Consider the following 23495-nt stretch of genomic DNA (forward strand, 5'->3'; position numbering starts at 1 on the left):
TAAGCAAAGGGGTGTGAAAGAGCTAAATATGTGTGCGAATATTGAGTAAGAAAGCGTCACTAAAGTATTAAATAAATAGGGAACAGTGAATGGCTAGGTAGCTGGAAAAGTAAGTTGGGACCAGACTGTGAAGGGATTTATATTTGCATGTTAAGGAGTTTGCTTCATCCTAGTAACACTGAGCCAGGAATGTTTTTTTAAGTAAAGAAATAAACCCGTTGTCGTTGAGTTGATTCCGACTCATAGCGACCCTATAGGACAGAGTAGAACTGACCCATAGAGTTCCCAAAAGGCAGCTGCTGGATTCAAACTGCTGGCCTTTTCGTTAGCTGTCATAGCTCTTAACCACTTCGCCACCAGGGCTCCTAGTAAAGAAACAACATGGTCAAATTTAAATTTTAGAACAATAAACTCTATGACAATGTAGAGGGTGGCTTGGGGATAAATAGACACATAGATTCCAGCTTTTTGTTCCAAGATTCTGAAATTTGGGAACTCCCAGTTCATACCCTAAGTTCCTGGTGTATTCCCTCTCAGCCTCCTATACTAATCCTCTCACCTTGCATATGGGCAGTATCATTTCTAAGACATTTGTCAAGTTAATTGCCTTTTTTTTTTTCTGGACATTTCTTATGATGTGGTGATCTGTCACATACAGTATTTACATGTAGGAAGGATATACCAATGTTTTCTCATTGATTTTTGTGTTTGTGTGTGCTTTAGGTGAAAGTTTATAGAGCAAATTAGTTTCCCACTTGATAGTTTGTACATGAAGTGTTTCAAGACGTGTATTTTATTTCCCACAATGTTTCAGTACTCTCCTCATTTCCACCCTTCTCCAATTTCTTTAGTCCTGATTTTCTGCCCCTTCCTGCCTTCTTATCTTTGCTTTTGGGTAAATAATGCCCTTTCGATCTCATATATTTGATTGTTCTAAGGAATATGTTCCTCTCGGGTGTTAGTGTTTATCTTCTGTCCTTGTCTATTGTTTGGCTGGGAGGTGGTTTCTGGGAATGGCTTCCTTTCCAGGTCAGAAGGGTGTCTTTGGACCATAGTCTCAGAGTTTCCTCCAGTCTCTGTCAGATCAGCAAGCCTGGTCTTTTTTGTGAATTTGATTTTTTGTTCTATTATTTTCTCCCACTCTGTCTAGGACCTTGTGTTGTGGTCCTAGTCAGAGCATCTGATCGATTTTTAATGCCCTTCTCGTTGATGTCTTGTATTTTGCTGGTCTTTTTGCTCAATGATGTTGTAAATTGATTCCTATGGGGCAATCATAAATCCTATGGACTGGATAGCCTCCATTTTCCAGACTTTTAATTTAGATGGGAAAAATCCATTTAACAGGCATTTACTATATGCCTGCCTTCTGCCAAACATGTGCATGGTCCTAAAATTTAAAGATGAATAAAGATTGTCTCTTCCCTCAAGGAGTTCACAATCTAGTTGGAGAGACTGAAGAATTAAAAAATGACATATATGCTTATAAACACTCCCCCCCGCCAAAGAAACCCGTTGCCATCAAGTCAATTCCAACTCATAGTGACCCTATAGGACAGAATAGAACTGCTCCATAGGATTTTCCAGGCTGTAAATCTTTAGGAAAGCAGACTGCTACATCCTTCTCCCATGGAGCCGCTGGTGGGTTTGAACCACTGACCTTCCGGTTAGCAGCCGAATGCTTAGCCTCTGCTCCACCAGGGCTCCTATAAATGCTTATAAACCAAAAAAATCAAACCCATTGCTGTCAAGTTGATTCCGACTTACAGCAATCCTTTAGGACAGAGTAGAACTGCCCCATCAGGTTTCCAAGGAGTGGCTGGTGGATTCAAACTGCTGACCTTTCTGTTAGCAGCCAAGTTCTTAACCACCATGCTACCAAAAAAAACCCAAACCCATTGCTATCAAGTCAATTGTGACTCACTGAGCTACCAAAAAAAAAATCCAAACCAAACTCAGTGCTGTTAAGTCGATTTCAACTCATAGCAACCCTACAGGACAGAGTAGAACTGCCCCACAGAGTTCCCAAGGAGCACCTGGTGGATTTGAACTGCCGAACCTTTGGTTAGCAGCTGTAGCACTTAACTACTACGCCTCCAGGATTTCCAAAAAAGGGGCCCATAAATTCTTATAGAGGTTGAATATTCTATTACAGAGAAAGGCACAACTAATTTTTGTGGGCTATTGGAAAGGATCTGAAAATCTTCCTTTCAATCTATATGAAAATATAATTTCCAACTCTTTTTGTAGCAACTGAGGAAAATAAAATAACAAGAAGGTACAAGGCTGTAATTGTCTTTGAGCACCAGTTCAATTTAAGCCATGTCCTCTTAACATCTTTCCTGTAATTCATTAGCTGTTCTTAACTGCTGGAGTTTGTGATGTTTTCCTTTTCTTTGAAAATTCCCCCAATGCTCTAGTCTCTTAACATGTAGCAATCCAACATGACTTTTCTGTGAATGACATTTTCTTATTTAAACATGTTAATCTCATACAGTGGCATCACACTTAGCTTCTGCTTTGCTCTGTGGAAGATAAGTCTTTTAAGAAGAGCCTAGGAGCTCAGCATGAATTTCATGACCTGCATTTCTTAGTACCTACTTCGCCTTTAGCATCTTTTCTGCTTGATGAGTTGATAAAAGCTTGTCCTAGTTTCTTGAACCTGTTTTGTAGCAATAATTCAGCCTACATTTTCTCTTCTCTCTTTATTTCCTTAAGGTTTAAAACTATTTGGTACGTTTATGTTTGCTCTTCTGTAGTCTTCAATTCCAGGGAAGATTTTCTCAATCAATCTCTTAATAGGTCCTCAGCAGCCAGAGATGTCTATTGATTTTCTTTTTATAACCAGGAATTATAACCCAATAAATTGATGTCTCAGCATGTCCTCCCTCTTGTGGGTATTTTTCCCATTGTTCTGAGCTTAATGTTTTCATTCATTATGCCGTAGTACTGCCTTTGACATCTGATACCATCTCTATGTTTTGATCAATTTCATATCACTTTCTACTTTCCAGGATTGTGGAGTTGTCTTCTGATTTACTGGCTTACATGGGTGATTCGTCGTTTAGGTAAATCTTTCAGAAACATGTTAGGATGATTTAAGAATCTGAAAAGCCCATCTAAGTGGAAGGCCAACATTTTTTCTTTCCTTAACATTCAACAGGGTTACAAAAGTACACTTGACTTTAACAACTCTTGTATATTTCCACTCTTCTTAAAGGATTGGTATTGCGTAGGCTTCACTGAAAATTTCCTCCACCACTGCTGTGTTGCCAAAATCTATTATCATGTAATCTATGACAGAAGAAAAATCTAAAAGTAGTGGCTTCTTCTTGGGAAAAACAAACACTATCTGGAAGGTCATCACTTCTGCTTAAAAAATATTTTAAAGTTTTTCAAGCCACTTGTTTACCGTTTGTTAATTTTTTTTTTAGGTTATAAATGTAACACACGTCTATTATAGAAAATTTTGAGAATACAGAAAAGTATAAAGAAGAAAAATGCAAACAGTGAGTAATTCCACCACCAGTAAAAAAAAGTAAGGCCACCTGTTATTTTTGTGCAACTCCAAATTTTCTTGAAACCTTAGTCCTGAAGCCTCCTACCCTTTTCTAACTCCTCCTCCTTAATAGGCTGTCAAGGACATTCAAAGTAGAAGACTGACTTTAAATACAAGGGTCCTTAGGATTTTTTTATGGAAGGGATGGAGCTGTAGGAAAAAACCTACAAATTGCTCCAGAGATGACATCTTGTTCTTATTTAGCTTTCTTTGAGTCATTAACAGTCGGGCGCCACTGGTGCTGAAACTTATCATTATTATAACCGCAAATGGGTTAATGCTCAAACAAGCTATATTCTTGGGGCTGTTTCCCAGCTCCACTTCACAGACCCCAGCAGCAGAAGACTCCAAGTCCCAGGGTAATGCTCCACAAACAAGAGGATGTCAAATGTTCACCCTGAACTCAAAATTCTTCTTTTATCTGGGAGCTTCCAGTTGCTGGCAGGGCAAAGCAAAAGGGGGGAGGGGGGAAGCCAAGCCAACAAACCCTAAAAAAAGAGGCTATGTGGTTTAGTGGTCAGACCATGAGCCTGGATGTTGTGATAGGTGAGATCTAGCCCCCGCTCTCCTACTGATTGGCTAGACAAGTCACTCTCTTGACTTGTGCTTCAGTTACCCCCTTAGATAAGAAAGAAGTGCCTTAGAAAGTTTTTTATGAGGGCAGATGAAATGATTTGCAAACCGTTTCAGGTTTCTTAGGAATAAAATAAAGCTATTCTTAATAATTACTATCCTATTATTTTATTAATAATATAGTGATAAGCCACAGATGCAAAACTTATGAAACTTCCATTCCCTTAAAAAACAGCTGCATCTAGGAGCAGGGGGAAAAAAGAAGGCAAATGCTTTTATCATATTTGCAGGACTTCACATCAAATACCAAGTCAGTAAATTCATTACCTCAAGATACTAAAACTGCTCCTAGTTTGGCTCTGTCCTTTATCCTTACCACATTCAAACTCAGAGTGACTCAGAGGAGCCTAGAAATGAGACACATAGACAATTTTAAGGGAAAGGGAGAATTAGGAGGTTTGAGGCTCCTTGCTGGAGGAGGCTAAGAATAGGCCACTCAAAACACAAAGAGAGAACCTCCTCTTTCCTTTTCCTCCCAGTGGAGGTGGTCCACTGGTTTCCCAGTTACTCCTTTGACAGCATGTTTTTTTTTTTTTTTGCTCTCATCCCTCGCCCCCCCATAAAACCTCACCTTGTTTCAGGGGGTGCCAGTTTATCTAACTTTGCCACTAGCTAAAAAAGGGAGGACAGAGTGGCTTCTTCTACTAGATTTGAACTGACAAATGCTACAGACCTCTGACCTGTTGCTAGGAGTGGAGGAGAGGGGCAAAAAGGGAAATACCTGGGAACTTGAAAACAAGAGACACTCGCCCCTCTTAAAGGAGAAACGTGCAATTAGTAACACGGCGGGGGAGGGGGTGTCCAACAGATGTTCTATTTGTGTAATCCCTCCCCTCAAGTGCAGTATCTAAGTGAGCAAAAGAAAATATTCTTGGGAAGACTATCAAATAGTAAGGGTTGGGAATAGAAGGAGGAACTAAAGATAAAGAGGAATTTGAGAGGAAATGTCAATTAATGCATCAAGGATTTATTGAACACCTGTGTGTCTTGCCCTACGGTAGTCGGAAAAGACCCGTACCTGACCTCGAGGAGCAGCCAAGATATACCCACGTGAAAGCACTTGGTAACAAATAGATAATTAATAATAAAAAGAAATAAGGGAAGGCAAATAGATAATTTTTATGGGAATTCAGGGGTAGGAACTACTGCCAGTATGACAGCTGGAAAAAGGAATAGTTTCACGATACTAAAATTGCGGATACGAAGGGTTGACAGTAACTCTTCGACACCAAGAAATATGACGGATTCAAAAGAATTCACCACCGATTCCTCTGGAACCAACTCCTTAAAAATGGAAGTCCAAAGGAGCCTCGACCGCGGCGAAGCGACTACGCCCGGAACTTCTGCGCCCAGCTTGGCGGTGCCATACGGAGATTGTTTTCGTGACACCCCTCCACCTCCCACCTCTCCTCCAGCCGCGTGGGTGCCATGGCAACCGAGTGAGACCGCAACCTAGGTTCCGGAAACCCGGGAGCTAGAGCTTTGAAGCTATCCCGGCCAAAGGATGCTGAGTCCCGAGCGCCTAGCCTTACCGGACTACGAGTATCTGGGTAGGCGCTTCCTTCAGCTTTGGGGAAGGAAAGAAGTGAAGAAGAATTAGGTCAGGGTCCGGGGAAGAGGCAGGGGCGGAGTCTGAATGGGAATCGGTGGGAATAGGATAGGGAAGGGCGAGGAGGGACCGTTCCAGGGCCTGAGGCGTGTAAGGCCCAGCAAAGAGGTAAAAAAGGATCTGGAAAGTAAAGAATGTTGAAGTGTACGGGCTGGAGCCCAGGCAGTGTGGCTTGTGTTCAAAGTGGGGCAGGCTGGAGTTGAGGATTTGGGGCCCTGCTGAGGCATTGTTGATATGCGGGTAATGGAGTAACCTTGGAACCTGAACTGCCCATCTGTCGTTCCATGAATAATCATTTTACCGTTATAGCGGCCGGCTAACGTTCCTTATTTAAATCTTCGTAACAGCACTAAGGAGGAATTACTGTTTTCTTCCATTTTGCAGAAGGAGAAACTGAGACTGAAGAGGTAATTTGCATTATAAGGCCACACAACTAGAAAACAGTTGAGCTAGGATCAGAACCTGAATTTGCCCACTCCAGAACTTGAGCTTTTGACCACTAAGGCTGTAGAACTTTATTGACACCTTCAGCGTGTAACATGTTTATTGGATGAAAACACACACGCACATTTTCAAAAAATGAAAATTCGGGTTTAAATTTTGAATTGGTAATATGGAAACTTCATTAAAACTTAAATATATATATATGAAGAGGTTTACAGTGAAACCCTGGTGGCCTAGTGGTTGAGTGCTACGGCTGCTAACCAAAAGGTCGGCAGTTCGAATCCACCAGCCTCTTCTTGGAAACTCCATGGGGGCAGTTCTGCTCTGTCTTACAGGGTCGCTATGAGTCGGAATCGACTCTGCTACAATGGGTTAGTTAGTTACAGTGAAAAGTCTTCTCCCAACCCTTTCCCCCATCAGCCCAGTTCCCATCCATCCCTTCCCCAGTACATGTAACCACTATTACTGGATTCCTGTGTATCCTTCCAGGGTTTATTTATTATGCGCATAAGGGAACATACAGTGCACACTTTTTCACTTAATAGATCATGGAGAACTTTGTATCAGTAGAGAGCTTCCTCCTTCTCATTCATTTTCTCTTTTTAGCTACATAGTATTTAAGTAACTTACTTAACCAATTCCCTATTAATAATGAGTTGCTTTTAGCTTTTTGCTATTATTAAAAATGTTGCAATTAATGACCTGCAGCTTTGTTCCTTTGCAAGTATAAGTGCAAGGATAAATTCCACAAAGTCGAAGTGGTGGGTCAAAGGGCGTATGCATTTGAATCATTGATAGCTATTTCCAAATTACCCTTCATAGGGGTTGTACCGTTTTACACTGCCACCAGCAACGTAAGAGAATGCCTGTTTCCTCATAGTCTTGCCAACAAAAAAATCAAGCTTTTGGATATTTTTAGTGGGTTAAGTGACAAATGGTATCTCAGGGAAGGTTTAATGTGCGTTTGTTTTTCTTATGAATGACGTTTAGCATCTTTTCATAAGTTTATGGGTTATTTGGTTTTTGAAAGGTATGTATATAGATGGCTTAAGAGAGTGACTATATCCGTTAATCAGCCAAAAGGGGATAGTTATCCCAGTACCCAGTGCCGTCGAGTCAATTCCGACTCATAGCGACCCTATAGGACAGAGTAGAACTGCCCCGTAGAGTTTCCAAGGAGTGCCTGGCAGATTCGAACCGCTAACCATTTGGTTAGCAGCCGTAGCACTTAACCATTAATTAGCCAAAAGGGGATAGTTATATCACAGATAATTTTGTATTCAAAGAACAGCAGTATCAGTGTTTAGCAATATCTTGACCTTTCCTAAGGATTTTACATATTTTATCTCATTTACTCAGTAGTCAACGAATCTATGAAGAATTTGAAAAGCCAAGTTTATTGTTCGGTTCTTTGGGTATTTGCTGATTGAATTATATGTCTCAAAGGCTTGATGTATTTGGTGTAATGGTGCTTTTGGTGAGTAGAAGTTTGTGGTTCCTCTGTAAGTGGCTTTTTCAAGAAGACTAAATCGGTGGCAAAGTTGATAATGAGTCTACAATCAGGGAATCAAAGGTTGAAAAGGCTTCAGTGTTCATGGAATCCAACCACCTGCCTAATGCTTGAACCTCTGAAACTGCTGTTGCATATTTGAGGGCCTTGACTTCCTTTCCTAACCACTATCTAGACGTTTATGCTGCCATAAGCAGGCTCACACTACTCACTGGCTTTCTCATTTCTGTTGAAATGCCTTTGTGTTGAGGACAACCCTTGCCCATTACAATTTGGTCTCCCTTAGTGTTCCCCTCAGCATTTAAAATCACTCCCCATAGATTAATTTAATAAAATATTTCCTGATTTAAACTTTTAAACAGCTATGGCTTCATTCTTTAATTTTTTTTTAAGTATAAAGTATAGAGTTGCTTGCATGTATAGGCCTAGAGAAGAGAATACATACAGAGAAAAAATTGCAGAGAACAGGAAAGCCCTAGGGATTCAGTGAAACAGAAAGGCCAAAACTGACTACCTCTCAGTAAGTGTGTCCAGAAACTTCTTTTAGTATTATGGTATAAATTACAGGAATTCATATTCAATGACTATCTATAGATTTCCCTTTCTACTTCCTAGCCAAGAATTAAGGGGCCCTGGTGGTACAGTGGTTAAGATCCACGGTGAGCTACAGCTGCTAACCAAAAGGTCGACAGTTCTAATCCACCACCTGCTCCTTGGAAACCCTATGTGGCAGTTCTACCCTGTTCTATAGGGTTGCTATGAATCAGAATCAACTTAACGGCAATGGGCGTGGTTTGGTTTCAGTTTGGGTGGAACAGTGGTTAAGCGCTGGACTGCTAACCACAAGGCCGGCAGTTTGAGCCCACCAGTCGCTCTGTGGGAGAAAGATGTGGCATTCTGCTTCGGTAAAGATTGACAGCCTTGGAAACCCTAGGCGGCAGTTCTACTCTGTGATTGTAGGGTCACTATGAGTCAAAATTGACTTGAAGGCAATTGTTGATTTTGGAGACAGGAATTGTGTTTGTCTTTTTGACTATTAGTGAAGAAAACCGTTTTTCATCATATTAGGTACACTGATCCTTTCTTCACTGGCTTTGTGGATTGTTGTTGCTGTTAGATGCCATCAAGTCCGTTCCGACTCATAGCGATACTACGTACAACAGAATGAAACACTGCCTGGTCGTGCGCCATCCTCACAATTGTTGCTATGTTTGAGCCCATTATTGAAGCCACTGTGGCAATCCATCTTTTTGAGGGTCTTCCTCTTTTTCACTTGCCCTCTACTTTACCAAGCATGATGTACTTCTCTAGGGACTGGTCCCTCCTGATAACGTGCCCAAAGTAAGTGAGACAAAGTCTCACCGTCCTTGCTTCTTAGGAACATTCTGGCTACCTTTCTTCCAAGGCAGATTTGTTCACTCTTCTGGCAGTCAAGGGTATATTCGATATTCTTTGCCAACACCACAATTCAATGCATCAATTCTTTTTCCATCTTCCTTATTCATCGTCCAGCTTTCACATGCATATGAGGAGATTGAAAATACCATGGCTTGAGTCAGGTGAACATTAGCTCTCAAAATGACACCTTTGCTTTTTGACACCTTAAAGAGGCTTTTTGCACCAGATTTACCTAGTGCAATACATCATTTAATTTCTTGACTGCTGCTTCCATGAGCATTGATTGGATGACCCTGGCTAGTATTTGAAATACTGGTGGCATAGCTTCCAGCATCACAGCAACACACAAGCCGCCATAGTATGACAAACTGACAGATGAGTAGTGGCTTTGTAGATTAGGAACCTGTAATCATGCCCTGGAATGGCTCAGTATCTTAAGATAATCATTGAAGAATCAACTCAGTGACGTTCACGCCTGTAGTCATCAGAATGTAGTGACAGAAATTGTGTCAATGTCCAGGCCCAAAGAGAAATGAGAGTCTGGTAAGGAAATGGAATAAGTATAGAACCCTCTGTAAAAGAGCCATGAAAGATTTCCAGCCTTATGAAAGCTACTTTTTTGGAAGCTTCTGCCAAAGGCTGAGGTGTGTCTGTATATGTGGTTGGGTGTGGAGAGCTTTCTAGAGCCTAAGGGCAGTCTGTTCTGGTCCCAGGTTTGCAAAACACACCACCTACGTGCTGACCTGAGTATAAGCATTAGGGCGTGAGGTTTATTTTATACCCCACTTAATTTGTTGAGGTGCAGCCTTTTCACTCAGGCTCCGTATTATCTCTTTTATTACCGTGAAACTTGTTTATTTTCACTAAGGTTGGTAGTAGGTTGTGATAATAGATAACTCTAGGAAATCAGAGATGATCTTTCTCCTTTGGGGACTATGCTTTCAGAGGAATCCTCAATAAATTGGATAGTACTTTAAAAAAAAAAAGTTATAGCTTTTGGGCATTTCCTGTATGCTTTGCACTATACTAAGTGCTTTGTATGCCTTATCTCATTTAATCTCTACAACCACCTTATGAAGTAGGTACTGTTATTAGTTCCATTTAGTAGTTATTAATATAATCTCCTCATTTTACAAGTAAGGGCACTGAAACTTAGAGAGGCTAATTGATTTGTACAAGGCCTCACAGGTGATAATACATAGCAAAGTAGGAATTCAAACCCAGGTTTGTCTGATTCTATAGCCTGTTTTTTCCTTTCTACCAAAAAGGTCAATAACAAACAAAAAACAGCTGTTGCTACAAAGGGCAATGATCCTTCTTCCCTGTTAAGGATAAAGCTCTTAAATAGTTCATTAACTGCAAATAAGTTTACTGGGAACAGGAATTACACCTTACTCATCTTTGTGTACCTTCCTTTCACAATGTAGGCATGGAATGTAGACAGATAGCTGTTAAATTTAATCTGAATGCATCTTTAAAGCTAATGTAACTTTAGGGTACTCCAGATGTGAGCAGCTAAGAGTAACAACTAAGACTTATTAAACACTATGTATGAGGTACTATTTTAAGTGCTTTATATATGTTAAGGCATACAAGGGTAGTTTTAATCATTATCTCCATTTCACACATGAGGAAACTGCAGCACAAAGATATTAAATAACTATTGGTAAGTGATGGAGCCAGAGTTCTAATCTAGTAACCTAACTCCAGTGTCCACATTATTAAACTCTACGCTATAAAAACCTTGAACAATCCAAAAATGAGCCCCCAACCATTGAATAGACCTATACATGGGTCCTGGAATAAGTTCAGGTGACTCCAAGGAGTTCACTTAACATTTCTGCCAGGAGGGGGCATCCTGGGAATCAGTATGGATAGGGGTATGGTAAAATTCAAGTTCCCTCTTGCCACTGGACACCTTTCAGAAGCAGAAAATGAGGACGATAACTTCTAAAAATAAACCATTTGGGAGAGTTTTATTAACAGTAATCTGTGTATGTTGATTAGCTATGTGATGTTCAGTAAGTTACTTCACCTCTCTGTGCCTTAGTTTCCTCATCTGCAAAACATGCATAATAATACATCATAAAAAAATTTTTTTTTTTTTCATACATGTAAACTTTTAGGGCTGTGCCTGGCTGCTACATTGTATCTACAATTATATACAAGAGTATACAAAGATGAGTAAAATATAATTCCTTTTAAAGCATTTGGGTATATGCTCAATAAATATTAGGTGCCATTATTATATTTTTATAAAAATATATAAAAGCCATGAAATATGCCTCTCGATTTCTTACTGTGGGGACGGTAATTGGCTCAGCACCATAGCTTTGAATCCATCTTCTTGTTCATTCACATTGAGGTCAGTCATTGAGATCTGAATGGGGCAGATGGACTTCTATGAGATACAAGACTCCTCTGATGGGTGACTTTGGCTTTAGGATCCCTGGAAAGCCTTGACTGCACTGTAGCCTAAGTCTTCCCTCCCTCCCACTCTCTGTCTACCTTTATAAGGGTCAGACCTGCATTGCCTGTCGGCTTTCCCAGGTTCCTGTGGCTTCTTCCCTGTTTTCCCTCATGGGCATTTTCCCCAGGACATCTCTTGCAGGGCTGATCTTCTCATGGTGCCTGCTTCTCAGAGTACCTGGACTAAGATAACATCCAACAGTCACTGATATAGTCCCTTGCAGCCATGAGTTTATACAATTTTTTCAAGCCTTGGCAAAGGTTCTGACATAGGACTCTTTCTATATGGAAGGCTCTTAAGTGTTACTTATTTTTTGTATTTGCTGTTACCATAGCACATGATATGTACTTGTCTGACTGCCAGACACTTTTTTCGTTTTGTTTTGTTTTTGGATGAATCCTGATAAGCAAACTTATTTTTGTTTGACCATAACTAATGAACCTTCCAAACTCAATCCTATATTAGGAAATGTTGCTGTTTATAGTAAGCAGAAATAATCTCAGGACCTTAAAGTGTTGGGGTTATTGAAGAAAGGAAATGAAATAAAAAATTACAGATGTTACACCAACTTTGTTAAAACTTCAGAAACGAGGGTTGTAACATATAAAGTTGGCTGCTTTAAAATAATTATGAACATGTTACAAAATCATCTCTTTCCTTTCTTCTTTCTCCCTTCTCCTTTCTTTCTTTTTCTCCTAATTGTTTCTTTCTTCTTTCATTCCTGAATACCCTCTGTATATAAAGCAAGGAGTGAGTATAAAATGTCCCTCCCCACAGGAAACTTACACCATAGATGAGAGATGTGACATAGTCATAAGTGACCATAACTCAAAGTGACAGTGTAATAAGTGCCCTATAGAGTGGCAATTGCCATGGCACTTTCCCAGTTTGGTCAGCAGCTTGGCAGTATTGGTAGGCAGGGCAGTTCCCATGGTGGCTCAGTTCTGTGATGTGCTTTTGGGAGTTGTTCTTGGAAGTGCAGACTAGACTATTTCTTCAGCCTTTCCAAGGATTCTGTAAGCTCTTTAATAAATGTAATAAATATCTTTTTGTTGGGGGGGGGAAGAACAAGTGAATTCTAAGAGATGTTCCTACCCATACCCACCATTTTGCCAAGATAGCTAAATTTCATGTGATTTCAATATTATTGCAGAGTTTTAAAATAGCTCTTTAAAACTTTGACTTTTTTTTTTTTTTTACCATTTATATATTCAAGTAATCTTAAAACCTTTCTCCTAAACATTGTCCAAAAGTTGGGGATCACTTTTATTTGCAGAAGTACAATATTTGCTAAATGAGTAATTCTAGGAGGATGAGTAGGTAATAGAAGTTTTCAAAATAATATATCAGAAAAGATAATCTATTAACCTATTTTAGTTCTTTATCTTATCACAGTTACCTTGTTTATCTATTTGTATGCTTGGTTATTTCTGTTTCTTATTAGAATGTTAACGATGAGGACAGGGGTCTTATCCCCCTTATACTCCCAGTATTTCCAAAATCTAGGAGATGTTAGTGGTTCAGTGGTAGAATTCTTGCCTTCCATGTGGGAGCCCTGGATTTAGTTCCTGGTCAGTATGACACAGATAGGGTTAACTGTGCCAGCTACTGAACAAAAGAGGTGTTAAAAGATTACTGTCTAGAAGTTGGTAAACAGGAACCATACCCTGTCAACATGAGATAAATTGAAACAACCTGTGAATTACTATCTCCTTAGTGTTTTTCTAATCCTCTCCTCCTTTATAGTCTCCGCATGTGCATGCGCAAAAGAACAAAGTGTGACTGCTGTTTAACTTTCCTTAGCCCTCTGAAGATGATGATGTAGTGCTGAAGATCAAGTGCACTTGTGCTATATCCCATAGTAAGTGATGCCAAGGGCTGCTGAGAGGACTCCATCTTGAATATCAGCAGGTTCCATCTTAGATTCCAGATGCCTGTGCAACCTAATTAGCATACACCGCCATGCTGAGAAGTACCCGCCCCTTGAAAGAAGCCTACTAAATATTCATTACTCTGTTGTCTCCACCGAACCCATATCAGCCCTAGCCTTGCTTCCCTTTTCTAATCAGTCTTTAGGAGAGGCTTAGATCCCCGCTCACTCCTTTTGCTTGATTCAAGCAAAATAAAGCTTGCTGAAGATAAAGTTTGTCTTTCGCATGTACTCTTACTCGGGAAAAGACAAGGACCCTTTGTGTCAGATTGGCAGTTGGTAACAATTACACCTCATGTGCAGCCACCACCCATCTGTCAGTGGGGGCTTGCTTGCTGCTATGACCCTGAGCAGTTTCAGCAGAGCTTCCAGACTAAGATGGACTAGGAAGAATGGCTTGGTGACCTACTTCCAAAAAATCAGCCAGTGAAAACCCTGTGGATCACAGTGGTCCAATCTGTAGCCTATCACGGGAACGATGCAGGACCAGGCAGTGTTTCATTCCACTGTATACGGGGTCACCATGAGGCAAGTCGGCCTGCTGAACGGCAGCTAACAACATCTCCAAAATCTAGCACAGTGCCTGGCAGAAGATAAGTGCTCAGTTGTTGAATGAGGGGACTAAGTAGCAGAGTAAGTTTTAAAATAAATGGGAGAAATGTATTCAAGTCAACAAGTAGTTATTGAATTTCTACCTTGTGAAAGACACTGCTGAAAAAAAAGATGACTGATTAGAACCTGCGCTGGATCCTTTTGGTTTTAAACTGATTATAACTAAGGTCAGTTTCTTGGTTGATATCATAGTTTCTTTGTCTTGGTTATGTAACAGTATGATTCAACCCTTTTTTTTTTTTTTTTTTAACCTGTAAGAAGGAAGAAAATTTTCTACAGTTTCGGGGCATCTCCATGAGATCCTCTACGTTAGTTGAGCAGAGGAATAGCTTTGATTAAGAATGGAATTACCCTCATAAACTAATCCCTGGGTCTTCTCCCTGTATTTAGATTGCCCCTGCACTGCTTCCCTAAGGGCCTAAGGAAATAGCTCATTCTATGATTAGAATTTCAAGTCAAAACACATTTATCTGAGCAGAATTTTAATGATTTATCAAAGAGAGGAGGGATTTTCCCAAACACATCTGAACTTATCAAATTACTGATCCTATTAGCTGTGTTTTTTCTTAAGCACCTTTCTTTAAGTAAAGCAATTACAGCTGAAACCATCAAATGTATTTTTCATAAAAGCTTTTGACTAAGTTTTGTTTGATTAGCAGGAACCCAGTAAAAGTAAATATTGTTTGAGAAGGCACTTTCAGAGCTTTCTTTTTCTTCACTGAATTAGCTTTTTAAAAGAGCTATTATTTGGAGAGTAAGAGCTTTTTTCCAGCTGTCCTATTGTGTAGCTCAAGGTCTTGCTAATTCTATTATCTGACCCCTGAGATTACAGGTTATTGTGATAAAACAGAAGCTTCAGTTTCTGTAATCTCAGACAGAAATCTGCTCACACCCCAGGCCTTCATATCAGGTGTTGGTTAAATTCAGACTTCTCTCACCTGGAATAGCACCACCGGCCCCCAGTAAACAAGCATCTGACAGGGAGAGGGCTGCAATAGGGCTGATTGCCTTTTCTTTTTTTTAATTCATGTGGCAGAACTCCGTCTGTGGCCAACTTACGTACAGCATGCTGTAAATGGGAAAATTATATATTTTAAAATAGGCATGCTTGAAACAATAACGCTTTTGAATGTGAAATGTACCAAAGGCCACATGTCTTTGGCTTTGCTTGTCAAATGCAGAGGCTGCCAGAACCACTCGGCTCCATGGTTCTCATGCCCCAAAGTCCTGCAAATTGACACATAAGTAGGCAACACACAAAGAAGTTAAGCCCATGAGAAAGTGAGTTTGGGCGCTTGGGCTGGCCTCCTTTCTCTCTGTGTGGAGTTCTTTCCAGCTTCACATCTTCTGTCCCATCTTAGTTTTTCAGAAAGGAGAGATTAAGGGTGTGTAGTATTTCAGCATGGTAACTGCACAGGCAACATGAGGCTAGCACTCAGGCCACTGTTCAGCCTGTCATATGGAAGGAATTGCCTTTCAGGGGAGATTATAATTGTGTATGTAGCCACACAAATGCACATTCTGCCCGGAGGAAAATGTACAGAAGAGGAGGCCTTATGCTGCCACTCAGGTCTCTTTGTAGAGGGCTGCATAAGAAGCCCTTACATGGTGTATAGTCAACTCTTTTGGGTTTAATGAGTCATCTTTTTGTGTGATGCCCACTTGAAAAAAAAGGAAAAAGAAGAAATACACTCTTCCCCAAGAGATTTGCTTTTATTGGCCCTGCAGCTTTGTCTAAGAGTTTTCTATATTCCTAATGACATCATTTACAATGCTAGCGCACAGACAGTAAACAAAAAAATAATTTAGCTTTTGGGCATCTAGACAAAACTTAAATAGTGCAATTTAGAGAAATGATAACGGTAAGCTTTCTAAATAGTGAACACATGAGCTTAAACAACAAGCATGACTCCAATCCTTATTGGAATGTGATGTGTTGAGAGATGTCTGTACAGAAGACTAGAAGCTCTGTACTCTTGAATTATGTGCAGTTCAGACTTGAGTCCATAGTCTAGTGTTAATCTCAAAACAGTATGTTCTAGTTAGTGGATAAAACACCAGGCTACCATGTAAGTAAGTCATTAAACTCTTTGAGCCATAGCGTTTCACCTATAAAAATGGTAAAGGTAATATTGCCACCTACCTCTCAGGAATGTTAGAAGATTGAGAAGATAAACATGTGGAGTTCTTTAAAAAGAAGGTGTTTTGTAAATAGAAAATACTCTCATTATTCTCCTTGATCAAATTTCCCCAACAAATGGAATTGATAAAAGCTACCTCACAGAGGGTTGAGAGAATGGATTAATTAATATATGTCAAGTATCTTAAAAGCAAGCTGTTTAATGAAATCTAAAATTGATTGTCTTTCCTGATAGGCTATAAACCTCCAAACTTGGTTTAGACACATGATTACCTTATAATGTCTCACACATGCGATCTTTTGCCTTGTCTTTAAGGGTTGGCATGGTAGAGAGTGGTGAATGTATAGGATGAATAAAATAGGTTAAGTCCTCAGGGAAAATGGCCCTGCCTTTTTTTTCTTCAAGGTTATGTCTACAAATAGTCTTTGGAGTCTTGTTAATCTTTGTTGCCATGTCTGAACATAGAGACTGTTTTAACCTTTGCTCTTCCAGAATTTGTTTATTTTTGATCTCATATTTCTGAAGGAGAAACATGCTTACAAGGAGAAGTGGTTGATTTATATCACCTTCTAAACTTGTTCTTACCAACTTCCCTAGCTCTGTAAGGGAAAATAGCTACTGTCAAAGAACCTCACACCACGGCTCCTTAACTGGAAAGTTCCTAAATGCAAACAAGTAATAAAAACAACTTTGGTTGTTATCTTTAGACGAGAAGGGATACCAGGAAACAAGTTATATTTTTAAATGTCAAAATTGTGACTGGCATCTATTCTTCCCCTCTTCATAAGATTTTAACAACAAAATCTCAGGAGATCCCTCAGGTAATATTACAAGTTCAATGTCTCATCTTTTGTTTTCAATTATAGTTAGTAGCATTTGGATAACTTAATTCCCCAGATTTCATTTTCTATTAGATGACACAAAAGGGGAAAAGCTATTTCATTTAAATTCTAAACGCTTAGTCAAGGATCTTGTTTCTTACGTTTTATTTTTTTTTTTAATACAGAGATAATATTCCAACTTCTAAGCAGAGCAGCCCTCCAAATACTGTCTTAAGTGGGAAATGTGTTCAAGTAGATGTTCTTGGTATGCCAGCTATAGAGTCATTTTCACGTCCAGAAGGTCTGGGAATAGACAACAACCTTATCCAAAAGTGGTCCCCACTTTTCCATGATGGTTTAGGCTATATACCTTGTCCGAGGTCATTCAGCTAATAAGTGTGGAACCAAAGCTTGAGTGTAGTTTATCAGACTCTAAAGCCTGTGTTAGCCACTTTGCTTTCTGCAAACGGGTCCTTAAAGGTCCTGTTATTTCTAAGGGCCCTCTTTCCTATTCAGTCCAATAAGGATTTGAGTGTTAGGACTTAATATTTTAAATAAAAATTTCTGAAGGATATATGGTATGTTCCCTAGAATCTTTGTAAAATATATAGAACATAAGTTAACATTTTTTTTAATTTGTTATTTTACTGTTTTTTTTTTAATTAATTTTTATTAAGCTTCAAGTGAACATTTACCATTCCAATCAGTCTGTCACATGTAAGTTTACATACATCTTACTCCCTTCTGCCACTTGCTCTCCCCCTATTGAGTCAGCCCTTTCAGTCTCTCGTTTCGTGCCAATTTTGCCATCTTCCCTCTTTATCTTCCCATCCCCCCTCCAGTCAAGATTTGCCAACACACTCTCCAGTGTCCACCTGATTTAATTAGCTCACTCTTCATCAGCATCTCTCTCCCGCCCCGCTGACCAGTCCTTTTCATGCCTGATGAGTTGTCTTCGGGGATGGTTCCTGTCCTGTGCCATCAGAAGGTCTGGGGAGCATTGTCTCCGGGATTCCTCTAGTCGCAGTCATACCATTAAGTATGGTCTTTTTATGAGAATTTGGGGTCTGTATCCCATTTGTCTCCTGCTCCCTCAGGAGTTGTCTGTTGTGCTCCCTGACAGGGCAGACATCGATTGTGGCCGGGCACCAACTAGTTCTTCTGGTCTCAGGATAATGTAGGTCTCTGGTTCATGTGGCCCTTTCTGTCTCTTGGGCTCTTAGTTGTCTTGTGACCTTGGTGTTCTTCCTTTGCCTTTGCTCCAGGTGGGTTGAGACCAATTGATGTATCTTAGATGGCTGCTTGTTGGCATTTAGGACCCCAGACGCCACATTTCAAAGTGGGATGCAGAATGTTTTCATAATAGAATTGTTTTGCCCATTGACTTAGAAGTCCCCTCAAACCATGTTCCCTAGACCCCATCCCCTGCTCCGCTGACCTTTGAAGCTTTCATTTTATCCTGGAAACCTCTTTGCTTTTAGTCCAGTCCAATTAGACTGACCTTCCTTGTATTAAGTGTTGTCTTTCCCTTCACCCAAAGCAGTTCTTATCTACTGATTGATCAATAAAAAACCCTCTCCCTCCCTCCCTCCCTCCCCCCTTTGTAACCACAAAAGTATGTGTTCTTCTCCGTTTTTTCTATTTCTCAAGATCTTATAATAGAGGTCTTATACAATATTTGTCCTTTTGCCTCTGACTCATTTCACTCAGCATAATGCCTTCCAGATTCCTCCGTGTTATGAAATGTTTCAGAGATTCGTCACTGTTCTTTATCGATGCGTAGTATTCCATTGAGTGAATATACCACAATTTATTTACCCATTCATCCGTTGACGGACACCTTGGTTGCTTCCAGCTTTTTGCTATTGTAAACAGAGCTGCAATGAACATGGGTGTGCATATATCTGTTTGTGTGAAGGCTCTTGTATCTCTAGGGTATATTCCGAGGAGTGGGATTTCTGGGTTGTATGGTAGTTCTATTTCTAACTGTTTAAGATAACGCCAGATGGATTTCCAAAGTGGTTGTACCATTTTACAATCCCATCAGCAGTGTATGAGAGTTCCAATCTCTCCGCAGCCTCTCCAACATTTATTATTTTGTGTTTTTTGGATTAATGCCAGTCGAGTTGGTGTGAGATGGAATCTCATCGTAGCTTTAATTTGCATTTCTCTAATGGCTAATGATCGGGAGCATTTTCTCATGTATCTGTTGGCTGCCTGAATATCTTCTGTAGTGAAATGTGTGTTCATATCCTTTCCCCACTTCTTGATTAGGTTGTTTGTCTTTTTGTGGTTGAGTTTTGACAGAATCATGTAGATTTTAGAGATCAGGCGCTGGTCTGAGATGTCATAGCTGAATATTCTTTCCCAGTCTGTAGGTGGTCTTTTTACTCTTTTGGTGAAGTCTTTAGATGAGCATAGGTGTTTGATTTTTAGGAGCTCCCAGTTATCGGGTTTCTCTTCATCATTTTTGGTAATGTTTTGTATTCTGTTTATGCCCTGTATTAGGGCTCCTAGGGTTGATCCTATTTTTTCTTCCATGATCTTTATCGTTTTAGTCTTTATGTTTAGGTCTTTGATCCACTTGGAGTTAGTTTTTGTGCATGGTGTGAGGTATGGGTCCTGTTTCATTCTTTTGCAAATGGATATCCAGTTATGCCAGCACCATTTGTTAAAAAGGCTATCATTTCCCCAATTGACTGACACTGGTCCTTTGTCAAATATCAGCTGCTCATACGTGGATGGATTTATATCTGGGTTCTCAATTCTGTTCCATTGGTCTATGTGCCTGTTGTTGTACCAGTACCAGGCTGTTTTGACTACTGTAGCTGTATAATAGGTTCTGAAATCAGGTAGAGTGAGGCCTCCCACTTTCTTCTTCTTTTTCAGTAATGCTTTACTTATCCTGGGGTTCTTTCCCTTCCATATGAAATTAGTGATTTGTTTCTCTATCCCCTTAAAATATGACATTGGTATTTGGATTGGAAGTGCGTTATGTGTATAGATGGCTTTTGGTAGAATAGACATTTTTACTATGTTAAGTCTTCCTATCCATGAGCAGGGTATGTTTTTCCACTTAAGTATGTCCTTTTGAATTTCTTGTAGCAGAGTTTTATAGTTTTCTTTGTATAGGTCTTTTACATCCTTGGTAAGATTTATTCCTAAGTATTTTATCTTCTTGGGGGCTACTGTGAATGGTATTGATTTGGTTATTCCTCTTCGGTGTTCTTTTTGTTGATGTAGAGGAATCCAAGTGATTTTTGTATGTTTATTTTATAACCAGAGACTCTTCCAAACTCTTGTATTAGTTTCAGTAGTTTTCTGGAGGATTCCTTAGGGTTTTCCATGTATATGATCATGTCATCTGCAAATAGTGATAGCTTTACTTCCTCCTTGCCAATCTGGATACCCTTTATTTCTTTGTCTAGCCTAATTGCCCTGGCTAGGACTTCAAGTACGATGTTGAATAAGAGCGGTGATAAAGGGCATCCTTGTCTGGTTCCCGTTCTCAAGGGAAATGCTTTCAGGTTCTCTCCATTTAGAGTGATATTGGCTGTTGGCTTTGCATAGATGCCCTTTACTATGTTGAGGAATTTTCCTTCAATTCCTATTTTGGTAAGAGTATTTATCATAAATGGGTGTTGAACTTTGTCAAATGCCTTTTCTGCATCTATTGATAAGATCATGTGGTTTTTATCTTTTGTTTTATTTATGTGATGGATTACATTAATGGTTTTTCTGATATTAAACCAGCCTTGCATACCTGGTATAAATCCCACTTGATCATGGTGAATTATTTTTTTGATGTGTTGTTGGATTCTATTGGCTAGAATTTTGTTGAGGATTTTTGCATCTATGTTCATGAGGGATATAGGTCTATAATTTTCTTTTTTTGTAATGTCTTTACCTGGTTTTGGTATCAGGGAGATGGTAGCTTCATAGAATGAGTTGGGTAGTATTCCGTCTTTTTCTATGCTTTGAAATACCTTCAGTAGTAGTGGTGTTAAGTCTTCTCTGAAGGTTTGGTAGAACTCTGCAGTGAAGCCATCTGGGCCAGGACTTTTTTTTGTTGGAAGTTTTTTGATTACCGTTTCAATCTCTTTTTTTGTTATGGGTCTATTTAGTTGTTCTACTTCTGAATGTGTTAGTTTAGGTAGGTAGTATTTTTCCAAGAATTTATCCATTTCTTCTAGGTTTCCAAATTTGTTAGAGTACAATTTTTCGTAGTAATCTGAAATGATTCTTTTAATTTCATTTGGCTCTGTTGTGATGTGGTCCTTCTCGTTTCTTATTCGAGTTATTTGTTTCCTTTCCTGTTTTTCTTTAGTCAGTCTAGCTAATGGTTTATCAGTTTTGTTAATTTTTTCAAAGAACCAGCTTTTGGCTTTGTTAATTCTTTCAATTGTTTTTCTGTTCTCTAATTCATTTAGTTCAGCTCTAATTTTTATTATTTGTTTTCTTCTGGTGCCTGATGGGTTCTTTTGTTGCTCACTTTCTATTTGTTCAAGTTGTCGGGACAGTTCTCTGATTTTGGCTCTTTCTTCTTTTTGTATGTGTGCATTTATCAATATAAATTGGCCTCTGAGCACTGCTTTTCTGTGTCCCAGAGGTTTTGATAGGAATATTTTCATTCTCGTTGCATTCTATGAATTTCCTTATTCCCTCCTTGATGTCTTCTATAACCCAGTCTTTTTTCAGGAGGGTATTGTTCATTTTCCAAGTATTTGATTTCTTTTCCCTAGTTTTTCTGTTATTGATTTCTAGCTTCATTGCCTTGTGGTCTGAGAAGATGCTTTGTAATATTTCGATGTTTTGGATTCTGCAAAGATTTGTTTTATGACCTAATATGTGGTCTATTCTAGAGAATGTTCCATATGCACTAGAAAAAAAAGTATATTTTGCAGCAGTTGGGTGGAGAGTTCTGTATAAGTCAATGAGGTCAAGTTGGTTGATTGTTGTAAGTAGGTCTTCCGTGTCTCTATTGAACTTCTTACTGGATGTCCTGTCCTTCTCCGAAAGTGGTGTGTTGAAGTCTCCTACTATAAATGTGGAGGTGTCTATCTCACTTTTCAATTCTGTTAAAATTTGATTTATGTATCTTGCAGCCCTGTCATTGGGTGCATAAATATTTAATATGGTTATGTCTTCCTGATCAATTGTCCCTTTTATCATTATATAGTGTCCTTCTTTATCCTTTGTGGCGGATTTAAGTCTAAAGTCTATTTTGTCAGAAATTAATATTGCTGCTCCTCTTCTTTTTTGCTTATTATTTGCTTGATATATTTTTTTTCCATCCTTTGAGTTTTAGTTTGTTTGTGTCTCTAAGTCTAAGGTGTGTCTCTTGTAGGCAGCATATAGATGGATCGTGTTTCTTTATCCAGTCTGTGACTCTCTGTCTCTTTCTTGGTGCATTTAGTCCATTTACATTCAGCGTAATTATAGATAAATAAGTTTTTAGTGCTGTCATTTTGATGCCTTTTCATGTGAGTTGTTGGCCATTTCATTTTTCCAGATACTTTTTTGTGCTGAGACGTTTTTCTTAGTAGATTGTGAGATCCTCATTTTCATAATGTTTAACTTTATGTTAGTTGAGTCGTTAACGTTTTTCTTGGCTTTTTTCTTGAGTTATGGAATTGATATTCTTTTTTGTGGTTACCTTATTACTTACCCCTATTTTTCTAAGTAAAAACCTAACTTGTATCGTTCTATATCGCCTTGTATCACTCTCTATCTGGCAGTTCAGTGCCTCCTATATTTAGTCCCTCTTTTTGATTATTGTGATCGTTTATCTATTGATTTCCATGATTCCCTGTTATGTGTATTATTTTGTTTATTTATTTATTTTTTAGAATTAATCTTAATTTGTTTGTTTTTGTGCTTTCCCTATTTGAGTTGCGTTGATATCAGGACGTTCTGTTTTGTGACCTTGTATTGTGCTGGTACCTGATATTATTGGTCATCAGGCCGAACAATCTCCTTTAGCATTTCTTGCAGTCTTGGTTTAGTTTTTGGAAATTCTCTAAACTTGTGTTTATCTGTAAATATCTTAATTTCTCCTTCATATTTCAGAGAGAGTTCTGCTGGACATATGATCCTTGGTTGGCAGTTTTTCTCCTTCAGTGGTCTGTATACGTCATCCCATTCCCTTCTTGCCTGCATGGTTTCTGCTGAGTAGTCTGAACTTATTCTTATTGATTCTCCCTTGAAGGAAACCTTTCTTTTCTCCCTGGCTGCTTTTAAAATTTTCTGTTTGTCTTAGTTTTTGGCAAGTTTGATGATAATATGTCTTGGTGTTTTTCTTTTTCGATCAATCTTAAATGGGGTTCGATGAGCATCTTGGATAGATATCCTTTCGTCTTTCATGATGTCAG

At 39.1% G+C, this 23495-nt stretch overlaps 1 protein-coding gene across 2 annotated transcripts in view; it reads left to right on the plus strand.

Moving 5' to 3' along the window:
* Positions 1 to 5594: 5594 nt before the first annotated feature.
* CSTPP1 (centriolar satellite-associated tubulin polyglutamylase complex regulator 1) overlaps positions 5595 to 23495 on the plus strand; it is a 227959-nt gene continuing 210058 nt past the window's right edge. For both annotated transcript variants that reach the window (XM_049891061.1, XM_049891060.1), the window contains exon 1: positions 5595 to 5739. In XM_049891061.1, the coding sequence (XP_049747018.1) occupies positions 5694 to 5739 (46 nt within the window). In that variant the 5' untranslated portion in view covers positions 5595 to 5693. The remainder of the gene's footprint in view (positions 5740 to 23495) is intronic.

This window comes from Elephas maximus, chromosome 7 (genome assembly GCF_024166365.1).
Source record: "Elephas maximus indicus isolate mEleMax1 chromosome 7, mEleMax1 primary haplotype, whole genome shotgun sequence".
NCBI lineage: Eukaryota > Metazoa > Chordata > Mammalia > Proboscidea > Elephantidae > Elephas > Elephas maximus.